Source organism: Choloepus didactylus, chromosome 18, assembly GCF_015220235.1.
Source record: "Choloepus didactylus isolate mChoDid1 chromosome 18, mChoDid1.pri, whole genome shotgun sequence".
In the NCBI taxonomy this organism is placed as follows: Eukaryota; Metazoa; Chordata; class Mammalia; order Pilosa; family Megalonychidae; genus Choloepus; species Choloepus didactylus.
In genome coordinates, this window is record NC_051324.1 from 60,787,088 (window position 1) to 60,811,175 (window position 24,088).

At 33.7% G+C, this 24,088-nt stretch overlaps 1 protein-coding gene across 1 annotated transcript in view; it reads left to right on the forward strand.

The window, feature by feature from the left end:
- The window catches only part of HELZ (helicase with zinc finger), a 219,813-nt gene that overhangs the window by 53,716 nt on the left and 142,009 nt on the right, over positions 1 to 24,088 (forward strand). Inside the window, 7 exon segments of the mRNA XM_037810306.1 lie at positions 3,942 to 4,066; positions 6,489 to 6,545; positions 10,903 to 10,954; positions 12,323 to 12,398; positions 14,454 to 14,652; positions 15,119 to 15,226; positions 16,236 to 16,533. Coding sequence (XP_037666234.1) covers positions 3,942 to 4,066; positions 6,489 to 6,545; positions 10,903 to 10,954; positions 12,323 to 12,398; positions 14,454 to 14,652; positions 15,119 to 15,226; positions 16,236 to 16,533 — 915 coding nt within the window.

The following is a 24,088-nucleotide window of genomic DNA, read 5'->3' on the forward strand; positions in this document are numbered from 1 at the left end:
CATTGTAGGTAATTCTTTACAAGTAAGAGGATGACATTTTCATTGTTAATCCTCTTATCAGAAACTCAAGAGAAACTATTTTTGTTGAGATAGTTGAATGAATACTTCTTGAGTCCAAACAGGCCAAGTAAGACATTTATTTTTCAGGTGTTAGAAAATATTACACAAATTTAAGAATGAAAGGTGGTAGAGACTTGAAGGTGACCACACAGCTGAGGTGTACAGATGTTCTCCTCTGTAAATCCTAGTGGACCGAAGGGAGCAGTTTAGTTTGGGAACAGTTGTAGATTCCTACAGATTGTAACTTTTTTACAATTGCTCAACATTAGATTATATTTTTAATATCATCTTTTTTTGGCAAATTCAATTATGGCTGAGACAAGTTTAATAACACACTAGTCCATACTTTTTTTTCCTCCAAGCTTTTTCAAAATAGTAAAGATAATAAGGGACCAGATTGGCAGCACTGCAAGCTAATTTTGTTGTATGATGCCATAGCAGGAAAGCTTTTTGTCTGTAATTATTGACTAGTGTTTTTTTGGCCTAATTCTTCGTGTGGGATCCTCCAGGACATAAACTGAATTTCATTTAAAGGCAGCAGTTGCAAGAAAGTAACATTAGTCCTACATCTTGTCTAAAATAGAGAGAAATGGGAAACAACTTGAACAAATATTGAGACATTCAAACACTAATGTAAAATAAAATTCAGCAAATACCTTGTGGAAAACCAGAGATCTTTGAATGGTGTCGGTAAAATATTGTATTATTTTAAATACTTTCTAAACATGGCATAATCATCTGTGGTTCAAATATTATTATATTTTTTTCATTCCCCTGAACATTTTTTCAGCTCTTGACAACTAGTTTCTTAATATCCTGATTACTGAAAAGGGACTAAATAGGATATTTCCTTTGCAGTTCTCAATACTGCTTTATAATTTTTGGAAGAGAAAGGTAACACTTAGGGAACCTTACTTATTCAGGAGACTATGGTAGATGCTGTTTTTAATTAACACAATCTATACACAATTTTATGAGGTAGCTGCTGTCACTTCTATTTTATAGGGGATGAACCAGGCTTAGTGAATGTAAGTAATCTAGACCTTATTAGGGACTGCTTTGTTTCTTCAAAATATTTCACTTGCATTATTTCATTTAATCCTTACAACAAATTTACAGATGACTAAACTGAGGACCAGAGAGAGAGAGTGACTTGCTCAAGGTCATGTTTGAATAGCTGTAGGAATAATAAGATCTGAGGGAGATTGGGGTTTACTGTAGACTTTCATAAGACATTCAAGACATACTTTATTGGGATTATTCCCTTACTGGAATTATTCAGTGGCAGTTGAGTAGACGAGTGATCTACTCATGGAGGGAGATGGCAGGTTGTCCCAAACTAAAAGTAATCCAGTAAAACATTCTTAAATTCAGAGCCTGCAACTTCAATTTAATAATCTAATTCAAATTGTTATTTATCCTCGGAAACAATTTGTAGGCAATAAAGGGTGTGTGTGTGTGTGTGTGTGTGTGTGTGTGTATGATGTTTTTATTGCCGTTTTTTTTTTAATAGCTAATATTGGAATTTTTCTGGAAAAGGTATGATTAAATGATGCATCCACTTGATGGAACATTATATAGCAAATAATATGATGAATCTAAATATGCTAATAACATGGAAATACATTGTGCTGAGGGAATAAAGCAGAATGCAAACTGTTATGAAAAATTATGTAAATATCAATAAAAATGGGAAGAGAACATAAATAAGTGAAAGCAGTTTAGTTTTTGTAGGATTTTATTGGTGTTGCTATAATGCTATTTATGTGATGAAAAATTGAACAAAATAATGAGAATATATATTCATTACCACTTAAGCAGATATATTATGAAAAGACCCAATGGGCTTTAGATATGCAGTATATCATATTGATAATTAAAAGAAAAATTCCCTGCTGAAGAAGAGAAGGTAGAATGGGAATAAGAAAGAACTTTGGGAAACACTTATATTTAGGGTAACAGGAGACAAAGAAGCCAGAGGAGAGCTTGGAGAGGGATCAAGGATAGAAGCTAAAAGAGGAAAAAGTTTCAAGAACAGAGTTGATGAGTTAACAGTGCTTCTGTGTATCCAAGGAATATAAGGATTGAGAGAGAGCTGTTTAAATTAGGTTATAGAATATGCTTGGTGACTTTTAAGAGAATAATGAGAGAATATATGGAAAATGAAAATTGGAAGCAGTAAATGTATTCTGATTTTTAAAGAAGTATACCATGAAATGAAGGAGTGTGTGTCCTTCAGATGAGAGAGCATCAGCTGTATTCTCTAGAAAATTTTTGATTGCTAGTGACAGATGACCCAACCAAAAATTTACATAACTGGAGAATCTACTGGGGTAGTTCAGGCTCTTGGCATGGATAGATTCAGGGTTCAGTTGATGCCATCAGTATCTCTTGGCTTGACTCTGTTTCCTGTGTGTGGTGGCTTCATTTTCACATTCCATGTGGTAGCAAGATACAGTAGTTTCAGCCCCATATCTTCCCAACTTCCAATCTAGTGAAAACAAAAGAGGCATTTACCTAGCTGCTTAAGCAGAGCCCTGGAATTAGCTTTGGTTGGGCTTGGATTAGCTTCACTGGAGTGAACAGCCCATTCCTGATGGGGATAGAGTTCACTCATTGGTCTAGGCCTGGACTTGGAGCCCCAGGGAAGCACATTGACCAAGAATGGGGAGGACATGATTCCCTGGAGAAAAATCAGGGTACTGTTAATACAAAATGGAGAATGGATTCTGAGTGACAAAAGCAATGAGTGTTCAAATGAAAGGTTTGAAAGAGGATAACTGATGAATGGAAACTTGGAGAAGAAGGGAGGGAATGAAATAAGGGTACAGTGGATAGAACCAATTGGGAAAGGAGGAATCATCCTCATTTCTGAGATGGGAGAGAGTAAGAAGATAATCAAAGATGATACATTAAAAATTTGACATGTAGGTGGGGGGAGTTGAGGGTACGTCCATATGTTAGATCGTTTCAAGTATCAAGTAAAAATTCAAGGAAGGTAATATGTAGGTTTTAAAAAAATCATTTTCATCTATTGCACCAATTACATTACTGCAAATAAAGACAAAAACTGAAAATAGAAACTCTTCTGCTAGCAAAAAAATTTTTCCATGGCAATAATTAGAAAAAAATTGCAATTTCCAAAATATTTTCCTTCAGCAATTTATTTTCTTGCAACTGAAGCTAATGTATGTACAAACTAAAAATAGAATCTTGGATTTAGCAGTAAAGAGAAGTTTATAGATTGCTGTCTAATGGTTGAGCCATTAGTGGTTGCCTTGAGATATCGTCTCAAATGACATGGCATAAAAATTAGTATATTAATATATTCTGTATTGCTAGGAACATGTGCTTCCTGTGATTGTATTAAATTAAATCTGCAAACACTTACAAACAATTTGTATGGCATTTTCTATGACAGGTGAGTTCTCAGTTAATCTTTCTTATTTAGAAAACGGCTAATATTTAATTGCTTGGGGATATCGCAGTTTCTATTATGCATTTTAATGGCACAGCATCTCGTGTCACTGTCAAAAATTTGGCAACTTTATTCAGCTGATATTGTTGCAATTTAAAAGCCCTCATTTACCTAGAAATCATAGGCTGGACCCTATTTTTTATTGAAGAGCTTTCAGACTGATTCTTTTCCCTGCAATTTTAGTATGAGCTACCTGACTTTAATGGGTTAATATGGTGATTGCTCCATGGTTTTTCTTGTCCTTTTGTGTGTCTTGGACAGAACTGAAACAGCTGTTTCCTCTAGGACTTGAAATTATTCTTTTAGCATATAATAAGCCATGCTGGTGATGGTACGTTAATATAATCAAGAAAAATGTGTCTGGAACGTCATGTAGGTAATGATTGCTGTTCTTTCATGACAGTGTTGGGAGAAGGACTGGCCAAGGGAGATGGTGCCTTTCAGGCAGTGCTGTGCTGCATGCAGCTGAAAGGAAAGCTCCAGCTTGTATCCAACATTCTTGCCAAGTCACTGACAGGAGAGTCCCTGGTATGTTGATGAGCTCTAATTTTATCTACCTGAAAATGGATTCTTACTGGACTCCTTAGGATGTTATTGGAAAAAATAATTAATGTGTGTTTTCCCCCTTAGTTCTTCTTATCAGAAGTCAAAGTTCTTGAGTATCTTGAGAAACTCATTTCTCAAGAACAAAACTGATGTTTAATCATTGGATTCTTATAGCTTGTGATAATGTATTTGCAGACACTTTCTAAAATTTTGAAATTATAGTATAACTAAATGATTTTCTTTAAAGATTTAATTTAATGAAGCCTAGAAATATTTTCAGCTTTAAAATGCTGATATGGACATATGATCTTATAGGGTTCTGAATGTCTTTTTTTAATTTGCCATGTTTAAGTGATACTTTTGTTTTTGAAGATGTTAATATCTAAGTTAATATCCATGACCATTTTGAAGGAACTATTCAATTCTATTCAGACTTGGAGATAATTTTGTAATCAAAGCATTTACTTTTCTAGAGTTTTTTTTGAGGGGGGGTAGTTTTTTACTTTTTGGAATTTTAGAATTGGTGCTCTATAGAAATTGGAAGAAAAAGATACAATTTTTTTCACCAGGTATTAACTGTTATGTAATATGCTGATATTTTTCAGGGATCAAAATAAAAAACAGTGCAAGCAAGAAAGTAATATGTATATTTTACTACACAGCATGAACTCCCTGTACCTTACTTATTCTTCTGAATTGAATTGATATAAATTGTGAAAATCTGGAGCGAAGTTATGTGTTCACTGAAAAATAAACATATTTGATATTAAAAAAAAAAAAAGAAATTAGGGAAGTACCTGACATATTGCTGAGTGTAATATATTGACCCATCTAAGAGGGTATCTTAGTCATTTTCTAAGAAATTATTTTGTAGTGAATTATTTAATTGGTTTTAGTAATGTCTGTTTTAAAAATTCAGTTCCATTGAGATATATTCACATAGCATACGATCATCCACAGCATACAGTCAGTTGTTCACAATACCATCATACGTTGTGCATTCATCACCACAATCAATTTTTGAACATTTTCGTTTCTCCAAAAACAAAAATAAAAATAAGAATAAAAATAAAAGTAATAAAGAACACCTAAAACATCCCATCCCCCCATCCCACCCTATTTTTCATTTAATTTTTTTCCCCATTTTTCTACTCATCTGTCCATACACTGGATAAAGGGAGTGTGAGCCACATGGTTTTCACAATCACATAGTCACACCATGTAACTACATGGTTATATAATTGTCTTCAAGAATCAAGGCTACCAGGTTGCAGTTTGTCAGTTTCAGGTATTTCCTTCTGGCTATGCCAATACACTAAAAACTAAAAAAGGATATATAGCACATAAGAATACCCTCCAGAATGACCTCTCAACTTCATTTGAAATGTCTTAGCCACTGAAACTTTGTTTTGTTTCATTTTGCTTCCCCCTTTTCATCAAGAAGACTTTCTCAATCCTACGATACTGGGTCCAGGCTCATCCCTGGCAGTCATGTCCCGTGTTGACAGGGAGATTTACACCTGTGGGAGTCATGTCCCACATAGTGGAGAAGGCAGTGAGTTTACCTGCTGAGTGGGCTTGGAGAGAGGTCACATCTGAGCAACAAAAGAGGTTCTGTGGGGGAAACTCATAGGCACAATTATAAGGAAGCTAGCCTCTCCTTTAGCAATGTCTCTTGAATTCACCAGACTTACAAATGAATTTAAAAGCTAAAATGTATTATTAATATAGCAAAATTGTATTTTTATCTATTTAGTTATAAATAGATGATAAATATATCTCTTCTTTGTTAGGACAATTCTATTATTAAGGACTTTTCTATATATGTTAAAAATATTACAGTTTTACTTGTTTGATTTTCAAATTTAAAACTAGAAAGAACTAATTTGCTTTTAAATCTCAAGTGAAATATGAATATAAGAAAAGTGAATATTTTGTGTATTTTCCTTCAACAACTTTATTGATGAGCCGACTTTAAAGTGATGATCATTTTATGTGAATCTCTCTGAGTCATGGTTAACTGTTTGATTTCACTATTTTGCAAATATAAACCTATTAGTCTCAGGAAAAAGAGTTTAAAAAGTTTTAGGTTTATTTTTCTCTTCAGTAATCCTGTCTTGATCTACAGTGATACAGGTTATGAATATTTTATTGAATAAATTTTCAACTTTAATGTAAGGTGCATGACAGTGTTTTACTTACCAGAAAATGCACACTGCATAGTTTGTCTACTTAATCTTTTTGAACTTTCCTCGTAGATGAAGAGCTTTATTATCACCATTGATGGTAGTGTGGATGGGGTTAGGATATCATTGATTTTTACAGATAAACTTCAGAAACAGCTGAGGAATTGAACTAGGTCTCCGAAGGTAATTGATTTTTCTCTTTTTATTCTCCCATTCAGAATGGGATGGTAACAAAAGATTTGACAAGACTAAAAACACTTCTCACAGAAACAGAGGTAAGACTTATTTTAGTGGATCTGTTTGGAAATAGTTTAACTCAGTCTGGCTAGTATGCATTCTTCATTAAAATTGGGAAAATCAATGTGGTGTCAGCCAAGAAGGCAAGTCTGTAAAGGTGGGATAGTGAGACCTTCCCAAACTTTCCCTGTAACACGGCTTGGTCCTATGCTAGGAACTCTGCTTCTTTTTATGTCTCCTCTGATCCTAGGTTTTCTGTTCTGCCCCTAACCAATAAATGGAAAAATGATTGGGAAACTTTAGTTTTTTATTGGTCAGAGCTGTCTCTGACCAATAAATGGAAAAGTGATTGGGAAACTTGAGTTTTTAATTACTTTTGACTTTAGAAAATGCAATAATTAAAAATGAGATACTCCTCAAGCCTTTCATATTTCTTAATCAACTAAAGGAAGTCTGTGATTTGAAGACCTATTTTAGGGACTGGGTTTGGGAGGTAGAAATAATGTGTGTCAGGGTAAATGGTGTAAAAAAGGTGCTCTGGTGCAGAACTTGGGCACATGGAAGGCTAGGGATGGCAGTGGCATGTCAAAGGCCCATGGCTTTGTAAATCTTAGATTTTTTTTCTTTATGCAGGGATATAAATTTTGTTTTCATTTATATGCCCTATTTTAAAAATAGCCATTTTGTCAGCTTTTGTCATAAACGGAAGCTCATGTAAAGTGATTGATGGCTTGCTTTGAGATTTTAGCACCTACCAGCTAGGGGGTCCTGTACTAGTGCTGGGAATACAAGGCTGAACAAGGTACTTGTTCTTTGTGAGCTTAAGTTCCTGGGGATGTGGGGGAGGAGGGCAGACAACAAATAAATTAATTAACTATAGGTGTAATTCAAATTGAGGTAAATGCCATGAAGAAGAAGAATATGCTTTCTGTGATAGAAAAATAACTTGGGATTGAGTGGTCAGGAGATGTGACAGTTCAGCCAGGAGCTGAGAATTGAGATGGTGTGGGTCTCATGGAGAGTGCAGTGGGGAGTACTTCAAACCGGTGGAGAGCATGTGCAGAGAGCCCGAGTATAAACTTTCACCTCCTGTAAGTTCCTTTCTCATTTCAAATCTTATACGTCACAAACAAATAAGCAAAGAGACAGTCACTGTGGATTACACAAACTATTTTGCTACTATTAGTTTTTTTTTATTAAAACATTTTCTTTGTCTTGTATAATCTTACTGTGATTTACTGAGAATTAGTAAGCCCTAATTAACTTCAAAGCCATTTCCTTTCTTGTACATATGTATAGTCTTTTTAATTTCTAAGGAGTGAAGGATGACAATTATAAATGTTATAGGCTTTTTTTTTTAATGAGACCTTAAAATAAAATGACTTTTCATTTTATTAAGATTTTTGGCTTTGTTCTTCTCTTTTATTGTCTTAATTGAATTACCACATCTAATAATCACACACAAACATATTTTAAAAATTTATTTTTAGTATTTATAATCTTGCTTACATATGAGGCCAGAAAGATCACTTGACTCTTATTTTGTGACTATACTTTTGGTAGAGTGATGTTAAGTTTTTGTTTGTAATTTCTTTTCTCTGTAACCAGAGTAGTAGTCTTTTTGGTTAGTGAACTGATATTATTTTTTAAAAAATCATCTACAGAAAAGCTAACAAACAATGCTGCCCTTGATTATTATGGCACATGACATTTAAAAATAGCAACAATTTGTTATTTAAAGATTGGGTTGATACCATCAATGTGAAAATTGATGCAAATATTTATGTAAAGAACTTGGCACAGTGCCTGGCACATATAAACAGTCAATGAACAGAATCTAATCATTGTTTTCCATTTTGATTGACTTATTCATTCAACAGATAGCCCCTGTCTACTATGTCCAAGAACTGAGAATACATTGCTGAATAAAATAGCTTCAATCTCTGACCTCAAAAAAAAAAAAAAAAGATTGGGTTGAGCTGGTATTTAACTTTTTATAAACTCTAGTGGATGAGGATAAAGACATGGAACTTAAAGGTTGACTAATGAAAACATAAGCAAAGTGTTCTTTAGTAAATTTTGTTATGTAATAACTAGATTTGATTGTGAATTTTATGAGTTCTAACAGTATGATTTTTCCCTGAAAGCCTCAGGAAAGGCTGAAGATCATAAGCTTATTAATATTGCCCTTCTGTTTTGGGGTCTGAGTACATAAAAGGTTGTTAAAAATAGAACACCACCTTGGACTATAAAAGCCAAGGTGGCCAAATACTCAGCCTAGGCCCAGCTTCTCTCTTGCCCTGCTTTTCTGATGAGGCTCTGCTCTTAGCCAGATACCACCGTACTGAGAACTGCGGAGTTGGCACAGATACACGCTGCACATTTGCTGATCATCTCATATGTACACTTGCTAAACACACCATGTGGTTTTTGCTTCCAACAATTATAAATGTTTTAGCTTTTTTTAAAATAAGTAAAACATTTTAGTCCCATTTTTTTTGCATATTTGGTAAATTTGTTTTTATGAATTTTTAAGAAGAAATATTTAAAATTTTTGTACCTATGGTGAGTTTTTGCCTTTCATATTTATATATTCTTTGTAAATGGAATCATGTTTTAAGGATTAGTGTGCAATGATGGCACTGACACCTTACTTGTAGAATTTAAAGAGATCTTTCAATGAATCTTTAAATTTTGTGACACATAGGATCCCTGTAATGTGAATAATTACTCCTGATTTATTTGTAGTTTATGTATTCTAATATTCAGTCCCCCATTTTTACAGAAAGAATGTGTTTTAACAGTTTGTTAGTAAGTAGGGTGTGTGAGAATCAGAGGCATTGTCCTGGAGAAACAGTCTTATGGTGATTTAGTTCCAGCTCAACCTAAAAAGACCAGTTTAATCAACCAAATAAAAGTTACAGTGATGCTGTTGTTTCAGTTATACCCAAATAGCATTTATGGAGTTCTTTTTATGGTATAAGACATTCCAAATTCCAACTTGGATTACCATTTCCTCCTTTCTATTCAGTTCAACATTTACTGAGTATCTGTGCTTTTCATGGATATGGGGTTTGGGGAAGCTGAGATATCAGTGAGAAACAATCTGGCAGGACAGTCAGACATGCACATAGCTAATGTGGACACAGGGCAGCTTGTGCTCAGTAAATGCTGCCGTGGAACTACAAGCAGTGAAAGGAGCAATGAATCCTCTGGGAAAATGTGGAGGCACAAGTGTGGGAACTGATGGGGACAGCTAAGTAAAGACCAAGAGGTGACTAAGTATAGGGCAAAACTGGCAAGCAGCCAGTTGGTTGAGGGGCAGATGAGACAGGTGGTAATGAGGGCCTTAACTAGGATAGTGGCAGTGGGAGTAAAGAGTAGGAGACAGACATGACAGTCATTCTAGACCTGCTCAGGCAGGATATGGAGAGTACCCAGAACAGGAGAGAAGAGGGGTTGGTTCAAGATGGCTTTCAAAATTTCAGTCTGGTTTCTTGAGGAAGATGAATCCATTAACTTGGAATAAGGAGCAATGGAAGAGGATCAAGTTTGGGGGAAAGTTGATGGATTTTGTTTTGGACATGATGTTTTTGAATTGGGTGATATTCATTCATTCATTCATTCAGTGTTTACTGAGCCCCCATTATGTGCCTGTTAGTCTGCTAGAAGCTGGCATGCAGAAAGACAGGTACAGGCTATTGGAAAAAAAAAAAAAATCCCTATGTAGCTAACATTGATCTAGCATGTGAAGTACAACAGAATAGTTAGGAGAAAGTGTTTCAGCTGGCACTTAGTTGATATTGCAGGTGTGGAGCTTAGGGTAAAGTTAGAGCCAAAGGGGTAGATTTGGGATTTATCTGCACCAGGGGGTAAAAGAAAACTCAAAAGTTAGAGTGAGTGGGTCCCCAGCCATGGGTTCCCTGTGGGAGAAGGGCTCATTACAGAGTGAGGGGGACTTTGCAGGAAATGCTCCAGGCCCTGAAGCCATGGTGCAACGTGTGCTGCAGAAAAAAAAGGTACCTCACTAGTTAGTCATTCTCTAGGTGTTGGAAGAGGAGAGTGAAATGAATAAATGGATGGAAGGTACTGACCCTGTGGGGTTCAGGGCTGGAGACTCTAGACCTCTCTTCTGCTACCGGGTAATTTTTTTTGTAGGGGGACTCTTATCAGTTTCCTCAATGAGGGCCACACAAATACTTCTTTTCCATATTAAAATACAGTATAACATAAATTAGAGCCAAAAATAATATCATTTGCAACAGATTAAAGTCTATTAAAAATTTCTAAGTATGCAAACTCAACATTTTTTTTAAATGTTGAAAATGTCCAAGTTTAATTCAAAAACAACTAGTTATTTCTTATTTTAAATGTCTTCCATTTGAAAAATTGCAGACAGCAACTAGTAACGTCCTCTCTGATTATCATGTGGAAGACTTAGAAGAAGGTAAGTACAAACTAACTTCTTGTGATTCCAGGCTTTGGTTTTTTATTAGTTATTGGGAGGAAATAAGGTGAATTATAATACGTATAAGTAGAAATGTAAGAGAGAACATAAAGATTTAATTTTCAGAATTAGGTGTTGTTGAAAGCAGTTTTTTCACTGGCCCTTTTTCAAGTATAATGGAAGGATGGAGGTGCCAGGGTAACTCCAGAGGTCATCTAGTTCATCTTTTTCCATGTAGGACTAAAATTTAAACCTCATTCTCAGCAATTGTAGAGGGAGGATGTTTTCTCCTCTTTATCTGAGACTAGTACAATGATTACTTTTTGGAAGTTCTGATCTGTAACCTGCATTATTCCATTAAAGTCCATGATCTCCCCATCTCTTGCCAGAGGAAAGAGAAGAGAGACCAGTGTTCATTGAGTGCTTGCTAAATGCTATCAACTATGGTAGTGGATTTCACATAAACATATACTGACTTCTTAGAACTGTTTCCACCTTATTTTAGGTGAGGAAACTGGTATTTACTAAGCTTAAATAGTTTGCCCAAAGTCACATAGGTTGTAAGGGATGAAGCATAGTTTTTAAGCTCAGCCTGGCTGAATGTCTTTTTTTTTTTTTTTTTTGGCACAGTGTCTTGTGAGAAATAGAAAATAGAAAATGTCTATAAAGTCTTTGAAAACTTGTCACTGCTTAGCCGTTATAGCTCTAACCTTTTTCTTCGGCCGTATTTTCTCTGGCTTATTTGGAAACTCTTATCTAAATTAATCAAAGCTCATAGAATTCTGAAGTAAACAAATATCATTATTTTAGCTCTTATTTCAGAATTCAACTTCTTGAAGTTTATGTCAATTATAAAAAAGGATTACTTTATACAGTAATGTGTCAGACACATCCTAAGGAACATGGGTGATAATGTGGAGTTTCTTCTCACTTAATATGCAGTATTGAAATTTCATTATACAAGATTTCCTTCCAGAATACAATAATTTTTTCATTCCTGAAGGAATTTTTAATAGAGACATATCCCATGCTTAAGAAATGACAAGCATGGCAGCATTTCCCTTTTAGTTGTCAGGGAAGAGACTGCATGGGAAATTTATCTACCAGTTGCTAGGATGGAACCGGAGTTATTAACTTGATTTAACTGCTGGGTAACTGCTTCTTCAGTGATTTGTAAGTTTCATATATTAATTGATTTAACTCTGCTGGTGGGTAGACTGCCTTTTTGGTAGAAGCAAGTATGTTATATCCTTTTTTACATCATCTGGGATGATGTGTGTGGAGGGATTATAGTATTTCTTACACATTAAAGTATCAGAATCACTAGTAAGCCTCAAATGATAAGACTATATCCTGATTACTCTCTAGGATCTTGTAATGGTTGGCATTTCCGCCCACCACCTAGGGGAATCACAAGCAGCGAGGAATATACTTTGTGTAAAAGGTAACGTGATTTTTTTTTTAAACCAATGGCATGTCTTTGTTCAAAGGATAGATAATTTTCCTTCACTTTTTGGAAAGTTGTAATTCAAATTTAAAGAAGAAGATAATATGTGAAGGAAAATTATAATGATTAAATTTTTTATTTTTAATTTGAAATAGAAGCCATAATGGTCATTAAGTAATGAAAGTCAAAACCAAATTGATGAGCCACCTTCTCTTAATTACAATAAATGATGACCTAAATGGAGGTTGTTGCAACTTTGTTCAGAAGTCTTTTATAATAACAGTTGCAATATTATGGCTGAGCTTAATTGCTGGTCTCTTGTTTATGTGAAATTTGTCCGAGTTATGGTGATTGAAATTGCTATTACTTTATCGAACTGGAGTAGAGCATAAAATAGATAACGAAATGTTAAATTATTTTAATAACTTTTCTGAAAAAACAAAACAAAACCAAAAAAAAAAACCATTATCTTCATGTGATGCTTATATGGAATTTATAAGTATTGAAGGGCTAATCTTTCAAATATGATTAATTATGTATTAATGTATAAAGAATTACTAAAGTTACATTTAAAAAGGTAAGCTCTTTAGTTCTTTTATAAGAACTAGTAACTATTGGGATTTTAAATGTAAGTTCTTATTACTCTAGATATTACTTTTGATAATTAAGGAAATTTGATATGTAGTTTTGATGATTAAAAAGTCAAGACATCAGATTTGATTTTTATAGTAGAAATAAGGAAACCAAATAGTGAATTTTGAATATCCTGTTGGTATGTTGTAGGAAAGGTAGAACACGATACTGTGAAAAGGAAATATGAGAAAATTATAGTTCTGATCAGAATATAAAATCTTCAGCTTTCAGGTAAATAATTTAAAACAAAGCAGTAGAAAAACAAGTACTTTCCTAATTAAGACATACATAAGAGAAACATAAATACATGATTTTAAATGTGTCTTCTGAAGCATAAGAGAACTTAACAAATGGTATAATTTAACTTCAGGTACTTTGGATGTCATCAAGAATGGCTTCAAATGCAGCCATCCTTTCAAATATGATGAACCATTTAACAATTTATGTTGTGCTGTGGTTCATTTTGTATTTCTTACTATCCATATTTTTTCCCAGTTCAAAGTTATCTATAATATAACATCTCTCTTGTCTAAGTTTTGTTAATTATAGTTTAATTTTCTTTTTTTCCTCTCAGAAGGTCTTTCGCCATTAATTTTCATTGATTTAAAAACAAACTTGACCCATAAGTTTGCAGAGTATTAAAAAAATTAATTAATGATCAAAATACTGTATTTTTGTCTCTTTGACCACTGAATTTGACAGTTAAATCATAACATTGAGAAATCATTAACCCTTTCCTTTAAAATGAGAATTTATGAACTTAACCTTTGAAGAATTGAATATATTGTTGAATAAATCATGACTCCATAGTATAAAACTTTTATTCTAATTTCAAACAATAATATTTTCAATGAAATACAAGTAATAGTAATGCAGAAAATGGTAAGAGCATTAAGTTTGATGGTGAAAAGTAGAAGCCTCAAAATGATAATTTAATGCTATACTAAATTTTTCCCATAATGAAATTTCCAGTATATGAAAATTTTCTTTAGATTATATAGTTTTGGGAAGTAGACTGTATCTGTATTTGAGCAATGAATCCACTTGATGTCAGTGTTGTTTTAGAAAAATTCTGCTCTAAGAGGAATTGCCTGTAAAGTGGTTGAATCATAAAGGAAGATGACTAGCTTTTCAATTCCGTTTTTTTTGGGGGGGATCGTGAGTATGTTATGCTTTAGGAACCCCTTAGTCTAAAAAAAGTGACCAGTGAATGTGGGGAGTAGGCTACTTTTGATTAACTGGGATAAATGTTCTTTAAACCACTTCTCCTTTTGTATAAGAGAGTGTGATAAATATGACTTTTCAGGAGATGAAGTTTTGTTTTTGTTATTGAAAAATTAGAGGGAAAGTGCTGGAAGTTTTATCTTTTAAATGGTTCAACGAAATATATGCTAAAACAGATTTTACTATTCTGTTTAGATTTTTAGAGCAAGGAATCTGTAGGTATGGTGCCCAGTGTACTTCAGCACATTCCCAGGAAGAACTAGCAGAATGGCAGAAAAGATATGCTTCACGGTTGATAAAACTGAAACAGCAAAATGAGAATAAACAGCTCTCAGGCAGTTACATGGAAACCTTGATTGAAAAGTGGATGAATTCGTTATCACCTGAAAAAGTGGTGAGAAAAATAAACTGTATTTTTTGTTTTGTTTTGTTTTGTTTTAAACAATGAACTTGCTTGAGTCTTGACTTTACTTTGTGATCTGTTTTGGTTTATTTCCTTACCCTCTACATGAAGAACTTGATTCTTGATAAAATGATGTTTGTAGTAGCAAAAGTAGACCCATTGGTTAAAATAAAGAGCTAAACCATGTGTTGGGGGATTTGCTGGTATTTAATTGTCTTCATTCAGGAAGTTTTTTACTGTCATTTATTTGGTTAACTTTTTTTATGTCTCTTGTTTTAGTTGTATATTATATTTTGCTCATAAAAATAACTGAAAATAACTGAAAATGAATGAATAAAATACCTTGATAAACAGTTTCATCAACATCTTTACTGTTGACATTTATTTTCCATTTTTCTAAATGTTTTTGTTTGTGTTTTTAAAAGTAAAATCGTAGCATTAATTGCTCTCTTTTCAGCTTAGTGAATGTATAGAAGGAGTAAAAGTAGAGCATCATCCTGATCTGTCAGTTACTGTCAACACCAAAAAATCTCATCAAACATGGACCTTTGCTCTCACTTGTAAGGTATGAATTTTGTGTCAATTAAAGAATGAAAATGTACAATTTTCTTTAAGCATTTTTAGACTTTTAGATCTCTGTGTTAAAAGGTCATTGATAATGTTTTCAACTGAGTACATTTAAAATAGGTTCTTATTGTGCTAAAGTGTAATTCTGTATTTTGATCATTAAAATTACAAATTTTTTTTTAGATTGAGGTAAGATCTTTGTAGATGTCTAGGATGCTTGCTTGTTTGTTTATTTATTTGGTAAAGAGATCTTTGAAATACTGTCTTCCAAACTTGGAATATAAGATGGGTTTCATGGCTAATAATTAACTAATTAGGAATGGAATTACTTAATCTGCCAGTACTAAGATTTTTAAACAATGACAATTTGCTTGTATATTTGATGCAATCATAAATTCTGTAATAATGGGGTTTTAGTACAAGAGACTATGTTTTCTGCAGTAGATGCCATCTTAAATTATAATGTTCAAGTTTAAGATTGAAGCAAAGTAAAAATTTATGTGAATATGTGCAGTGGAAAAGTTTTGTATACTTTTTGGTGGTGTTTCTTCCACTGTACCATCTATACTTGGGATGAAAAAAATCTGGGAATGTTTAGCCTCGCCTTGAACCCAATCCAGTGCCTTCACAGGTAACTGCCTTTCTATGAAGACTCCTTGCTTGAGGCTATCAGATAAAATGATTTAGCAAAGGGTATGGAAAGTTGGAGGTTGCTTGTCATATGGGCTCATAGCTTTTGCCACAATGAAACATGAACATACCACAGAAAGACCATAGAGGCTAGTGATGTATCATAAATATATCATTTTAACAACTGATATATTTTTAACCATTTGCTTTTTTTCTTTAAATGATTTATGAGGAAAATTTACATTTTTAACACATATGGGATGGGATGGAATGGGAAAGTAAAATCCCCTTATAGAAAATATTTTCATTGAAGAGCCCAATTACAATTGGATTTTTACCCCCTTTGTACTCAATGAATTATTTTAACTTCCTTGTAGCCTGCAAGAATGCTGTATCGTGTAGCATTGCTTTATGATGCTCATCGTCCTCATTTTAGTATCATTGCAATATCTGCCGGAGATAGTACTACCCAGGTATCACAAGAAGTCCCAGAAAACTGTCAAGAATGGATAGGAGGAAAGATGGTCCAAAATGGATTAGATCATTACGTGTATAAAGTCGGAATAGCATTTAACACAGAAATATTTGGAACTTTTCGCCAAACTATAGTTTTCGACTTTGGATTGGAGCCAGTACTCATGCAAAGAGTAATGATTGATGCAGCTTCTACAGAAGGTAATATTTAGAATTTTTTCCCCTGATATGATGTATTAAAAGGCACTTTAATGGCAACATTAAAACATATGTATTGGCCCCTAGACATTCCATGGATAAGAAGGGAATAAGGGAAAAAAATCCCAAATTAATTGACTCATTTACTGTGTAATAGGCTTAGAATTGGTTCCCATTGTACTCTGTTCTCTTTTCACAATCATCAGCAAAGCTTGCTTTGAGAGTCCCCAAACTTGTATGAATACATTTAGGTCTGCTTTGGTCTACCAACTTCATTTTTAAAATAAGGTGATTTTAGCACAGTAAAACCTTTCAATATTAGTTTTGGTCAAAAATCATTTTGATGGTAATTGTGAATACAACCACTATGTCTATTTCCATGTTCCTCTGACTGTCCATATTAACCTTGCTGATGTAGATATATTATCTCTGAAGGAAAAGTCCTATATACAGGCCTTCATAGGTCAGTTTTGTACATTCACCAGACCAGGATTCCTTATTAGGACCTGCTCCATTCTCTTGGAAAGAGGTACCTAGTTTCAATATGTAAGCATCTACAAAAGATGATGAATTACTTCATATGTTGTCATTTTACTGACTATACCTAAATTTTATGCCAAGATTCAACAGGACAAGGAAAGGGCATGTTAGCCTGCATTTCTTTGGCTCTTAGTTTCATTTATAGGTGCTTTATTTTATTTAACAAACATTTATTTAATGAAACTTCATATAGCAGAGCTGTAGGAAACTTGCTCTATTGTATTGACTACAACTAACCATGTTGTGGAGAATATTTTTTACTTTGTACCACAAGTGTCCCATATATAAGAACCTAGAAGATTTTTTCACGAGTAAATGCTAGGATTTTATTTTCTGGACATAGTAAAAAGGTGGAACTGATTCTGTCTTTTTTTTTTTTTTGCTTCAACTGCTAGGTAAGGCTAAAGCAGTATTTGTGTCCAGGTTACACAGTTAGGCAATACCTCCTTGCATATATGCTAATATTTTCTAGACTTCATTTAACCTGAATCTTCCACTTACTTTGATTCCCTTTACCTGTTTTTATCCTATTATATGTATTTTGTCATCTCACTTTGGAATGAGTTTAAAGTAATTTACATAGCTGAACAGATAGGATAGTTGACAAGATAAAAAGAGAGTATTTGGTTTATATCTACTACTATAGGAGTTGAAAATTTTCTTCTGTGAAGGAAGGGCCAGGCCGTAAGTATTTTAAGCTTTGTGGACCAGACGGTCTTTGTTGCAACTACTCTGATCTGTATTGTAGCAGGAAGGCAGCCTCTGGCCATATGTAAATGAATAAGTGTGGCTGTATTCTGATAAAAACTTTACAGAAACAAGCACTGAGCTGGATTTGGCCCACATATGGTGTGGATGGCCTACCCCTAGCACCCTTTTTAAGTTATAGGGAGATTTAAATCATAGAGACCTACTTTCAAGTATAACTGTAACAGAATGTTAGCTTATATGTGGGTTGTGTTTAAAAATTTGCTTTTAGATTTTTGGTTTTTAACGCCATGACTTATTTTCCCGTGGAAGTAAGCTTGTAAGTGTTAAGAATCCATACTAGTTAATAACAGCCTATTTAATTAATAATATAAAATGTTAAACATCTGCAATAAAAGGTAAAAGAATGCTGTTAAAATATAGATGATAATGTGGTGATGAAGACTTCAAGGCACTTCCATGGGCATGAGAAGATTGAGGTGCTTTGACTACTTTTGCCTCAGATATGTGCTACTTTTCTAGTTAGAGAAAAAGAGTAGTGGACAAACTTTGGAGTCACAGAGAATTGGGCTTTGAATCCTGATTTTCTATTTATTACCTGTTTGAGCCTGGGCAAAGTACTTAAGTTTCTGAGCTTTGTGTGGAAACATCTGTAAAATGAGGATAGTAATATTTGTCTTAGAGGGTTATTGTGAGAACTAGAAATAAGCCTCCTATAGTATCTGGCTCATAGTAGCATTTAGTAAATTGTAGCTATTATTTTTTAGCATTAGCTATGATTAGGATAATTTCTAGCTGACAGAATGAAGAAAGTAGAAAGAGAGAGGAAGATTTTTGTTTTTGTTTTGCTTTGTTCACCCACAATAACTGGGCAGAGATCTGAAAGAGGGTTAACATGAATATTCACATGTGAATGAGGATTAAAGTTAATATTTACAAAAGAATGAAGGAGAATTCTAAAAGATAAGTGGATTTGATTGACTTTGGGAAAGGGAGAATGGTAGTGTGTGTTCCTGATCTCTTGGAGAAAGAAGGAAAAAGATAGGGAAGTAGGGAGATGTCAGAACAAACCATGAATATGTGCTTTTGATTCCTTGGTAGTTTTCAGTCATTAGTCTTCTAAGAAGAAGGGAAGTGAGGGACTAATTAGAAAATTCCGTGATCTGTACATGTGTACTAGACACAATTCAGTTAACATTTATTCAGTGCCTCCTGGGTACAGTCCTGTGTTAGTCCATAGAGGACTCAAGGGTGAGAAAGGCATAGTTCTTGTCTTCAATCTAAGGGTGTATATGACTTAGAAGAGAGAGTAAGGTAAGTCTTATGAAAAGTACAAAGAAAATTATTTGGGATTTCAAAGGAGGGAATTATTAAGTCTAGTTATAGGTGTCATTAGATAGTAAAGATAACATTTCAGTTGGGCTGAACAGATGACAAAAATTTCAACATAATGGGCCAATGGGATAGTGATGGAGAGATGAAAAAAGAGAGAAGAGTTCATTCTATGTGGATAGAATAGTGGACAAATTGTAGAGTGGGACAACTTAGGCATGTAAAAGGAACAGGGCTTACTTTTTGTAGCAACCTGGAGGATGATTGGTAGAGGCCAATGAATGTATATTGAGACTCGTGTGTGTGTGTGTGTGTGTGTGTGTGTGTGTGTGTGAATGCCAGAGTGAAACTTTTGTACCTGTTTTGGTATTATGGCTTTGGGGGTTTGTAGCAACACTGAAAGCCTTTGAACTAGTTTATAGAATTGGCTAAAAATATTTTTAAGGAATATTAGCTTGATTGTCATGAATGGTTAAATGGGATAGATTGAGGTGAGAAAGCAGTTGCGCTTAGTTGTCTGTTTAAGTAATTCAAGGTGAAGATAATGAAGACTGGAACTAAGGTGCCAGCAGAGAGACAAAAAAGCAGAGCTGCCTACCTGAGCCATTCAAGTCAGTGTCTGTAGATCATGGCAACAGAAGGCAATATAGGGGGTGAAAGATAAATTGTCCAAGATGATTGATGTTTTGCCTGGTAATTGGAAGAAAACAAGAATCTTATTTCTTATGTTTCTAATATATCAATTTGAACATATAATGGAATTATATTTCATTCAGATTTGGTAGAGGAAATTAATACAGGTATCTTCTCATTTGGAACCCTTCCCCCTTTTTATAACGCTGTGTTCCTTTTGTTAGTAACCTTTTTGCAGTTTGATATCCTTGCCTGTTTTCCCTAAGATCAGGTTTTACCTTTGAGTAGTTACATTATAGAAAATAATTAAAAGAGATCAAACATTTTCTTGAACTAATTTGGAAACATTAAAACAATTTCATATAGTGAAATTTGTTTTTTCAAAGATAGAGGGAAAATAGGACAAGAGAACAATAGAAAAATGTACGAAATGTTTTCTGTAAGATTTTGAACATTATTAAAAAGAACTTAAATCTAGGACTAGGCAAGCTATATGACATTGGCTTTTTTGAGTTGTTACTTAAATTAGCTGACTTATTGTGCTAATATTTAGTTCTATCTTTGTCTCATATTTTCCCTATTTTTTAAAAATTTGTGGCATTGAATGTCTTGCTGTTAAGTTCCTAAAATTTTTATTGTATGACTATATTTGTTTCAGTGTTACTGACTTAAAAATTACTGACTTAGAAGTGTTATTGAGTGTGTACTGGATCCTAACAGAATTCTGGACAAATAAAAAGAGGATATCAAGAATATAGCATTTGTTTTGTGCTTCTAGCTTACTGTTAGTTAGGTTAAAAAAATTATTTCAGTAGATTCTTGTCAGCAAGAATTTGAAGACAAAACATTTGTTCATGTGAAATCACAATTTTATAAAACATTCTGCAGCAATAAATATGTAAAATTTGGTGCCATATTTTGTATCTTTTCCTGGGATACTTGTATGGACAACATTCAGGGACATTGAAAGCAAGATAACTCCTTTGTTAAATTGGTGACAATGTGACAGTCTGGCTAGTTTGACTTCCAATCTCAGCCAACCCATAATTTGGCTCCCTTGGCTTGGAATTAAGAGAAAAGTGTCATTCCAGGTATAAGTAGGCCAGATGTTGAGAATTGATTAGGTCTGGGCTCTATCATGTTTTTATATGCTTTTAATTATGTTTAAATATAATTAAATTATATGATAGTATAGTTTGGTTTCTGCATGCATGAAAATATTTAGTGATTGTGTGAAAATGGAATTTGAGTGGGAAAAACTTTATTATTTGTCAGTCTTCCTCTTCATGGGCTGTTCATTATTTAAGCAGTTTTTTGTCCTTAAGTTAATTCTGGAAACATAATATATTTCTATTCCATGGAATTATAAATTTGGACCATGCTGGAATATCTGTTAGCTCAGTGTTTCCTAAACTGTGTTCCACCGAAATTAATAGTTATTACGTGGGAAAAAGTTCCATGTACAAATAAATTTTGAAGTGTTGTATGTATTATTTTCCTCTTAGAGTTTCATAGTACATCTTAATGATTAAAGCCTCTCAGTATTTGCCAAACTGATTTGATCATGGAAACCTTTTTTATGTATATTAGTGCATTTCTCACTTTGAAACTTAAAACCAAATTACATAGCAGACATGTGGTTCTCTAATTCAATTGTTAAGTATTGAACTTTAAAAATCCTATTTACTTTAATTCATTAAATTTTGAATTGGGGAAAAAACCCCACAGTTGTTTTTCTTACATTATAGTCATGATAGTTAAGGCATCCAAACCTTTTCTGTTTGTAGGCCATAAATTAATTTTTTTTCTTTCTGATTGTTCTATGGCAGTCCTGCAAACTGTTCAGGAAATAATGTATAACTTTTAACTTTGCCTTTTTTCAGTGTTTTTCCCTTGGCTGGTGAGATTCAGGTTCAGAAAAAGACAATATATGTAAAAAATTTTTTTTGGATTAAAGATGTGCCTCTCAAAAATGTGTGGCAAAAGACATCTTCACAGGAAAGAAGCTAGTGAGTTTTTTCCCTTGCTTAGAAAACAAACTGCATTATACATTTTATACCAGAACTTTGATTAATGGGAAAATTTTGCTTGGCAGGATTGGATAATTAGTTTGGAATTCTGCTTTAAATAATCTAGAAGCTACGTGTTGAAAATTAATTCTTGTATTTAAATCTGAAAACTTGACATTATATATTTCTCTACTTTAGGTCTAGCAGAGTGTGTTCACATTAACGTTAAAATTTAGTATGGTCTAAAAAAATTACCCCCAAACTCCCAATGTTGTCAGTAAATTAAGAACAGTTTAGATATATATGTTTATTATATTTATATTTATGTGATGAGAAAAGTAATAGAAAAATAGATTTTAAAAATACTGTTTGTCAATAAAATATAACTCTAAATAGAAGTATGTAAAAAGTATGAGGTTCTCATGCTATCACTTGGCTGTTTTAGCTTTTTATTTGCCTCTTTAAGGGTTGGAAGATAGGGACAGACAACATGGTAAGCTAAGAGATGTTCATCTTGTTTTTGTATTGCAGGCCTGGTGAAAGGAAGGATGTTGAAATTGCTAGCTGAAATGGTAGTTTGGGATTACCCTTGGATTTTATTTTCTTATTAATATGGGCAGTCAGGACTTGTAAAGCTACGGACTAAAATATTGTCTGAGGAAGAACATGGAACTAGAAAGCATTTTATCTCATTCCCTTTATGTCTTAGATAAATATAACTGTTTTAAATGAGTTCCATATTTAGCACACATTTATTGCATGCTTCTTGTGTGTCAGCCCCTGTGCCTGGGTGCTTAGAACACTAAATTTAAAAAAAAAATTTTTTTTTTTTGCCTTACTTTCTTTTATTCATTATCCAGATCCCGTTAAAGATATTTTCCAAGCTTGCTGCACTACATATTTTTTTAAAATTTGTATCATTGAATGTTTTGCTGTTAAGTTCCTAAAGACAAACCTCAAGACAAAATAAACCGGCCCTTTGGATCCTTTTTTAAAATAGTAACTATGTGGCTGAAAGAGAGCACTGCTATTTTCGGTAATCAGAAGGGCAGAGGAAGTTGGGAAACATGTGCCAGACTAGTCTTTCCAACACTGAATTCTATTTTTGACAGCAGCAATCCTTCCTTTAGGTTATTGTCAAAAGATTAAATGTATTCAAATTACCTCTGACTCCTTCTTTCTTATGAATTTCCCTAAAATCTGTATATAGTTTCTGCCTACCATGTCTCAGGGTAGCAAGTTCCGTGGGTTTATTATTTCTGTCGCGTTTGCTTTGACGTTTAGTATTATAGAAGTTAGTATATACATTCAGTGGTAAACTCTCCCCAAATGGTTTTGTGAATATTGATGCTAACCTATTCACTTTTCATCTTTTCAGAGTATTTTTCATTAAACCTAATTTAGGTTGAAGAAAAGTGCATACCAAGGATGAGCCCGCTCAGGCTGTCCTGAGTGGTGCATGTGTTTGGTTTAGATTTAGCAGGTATGCATGTGCCACAGGCGGGGATGCAGTGAGCCCCAGCAGCAGTCATGTCCAGTATCCCCACATGCGTTCTGCCTTTACCTCCCTTCTCTATTTAGGGAGGAACGCTCAAGACCTAATTACTTTTATGTACTGTAAGTTAAGTGGGTAATTAAATAGCTTTAATAAATTTCTTCTTACAAGTGTCAGTAATGGAGGCAGAAGTTTGACTCTAGTTCAGATGAAGGAGGGAAGGAGAAGTGGTTTCTGCAGATTACGTCCTTAGTAGCCACTGGCCACAGTTTTGAAACTGTGTTGCCCTTTGGGATCACTGGAGACACTTTTACAAGTTCCATAAAATCAGGGTAGGAACAAGGAACTGTGTATATATTAAATAGATTCTCCAATATTATGTAGAGTTTTTAAAATTTATTTTTTAAGGGCTAATTATTTGGCTTGTCACTGTTATCAGTGTGGTTTTTCTTTTGACTTTTAAATTAAGGAAGAAAATTATGTACATCCTTGCTATTTTGATAATAATTAGCATCTAATCTTTAGTGATGGTATAATCTGTTTTAGAAGTATTGGCATTTGTCTAATTGAAATATTTTTTTTAACTGTGTTCTAAAGAATGAGCAGGCCAGACCCAATTTTAAAGTGATTTAGGAAGAAAATGTAGTTTACTTTAGGAGACTTTTGCTTGTAAGGCTGTTGCAAAAACAGACCATCATCATCATCTCATCCAGAGTATTTAAAAATACGAATTTCTAATGAGCAAATCAATCTTTATATCTTGATGATTTTGTTGTATTTTTGTTGTCATTTGCCAAACAATAAAACTGGCATACAAGGTGCCTTTTTCAAGGACCAAAGG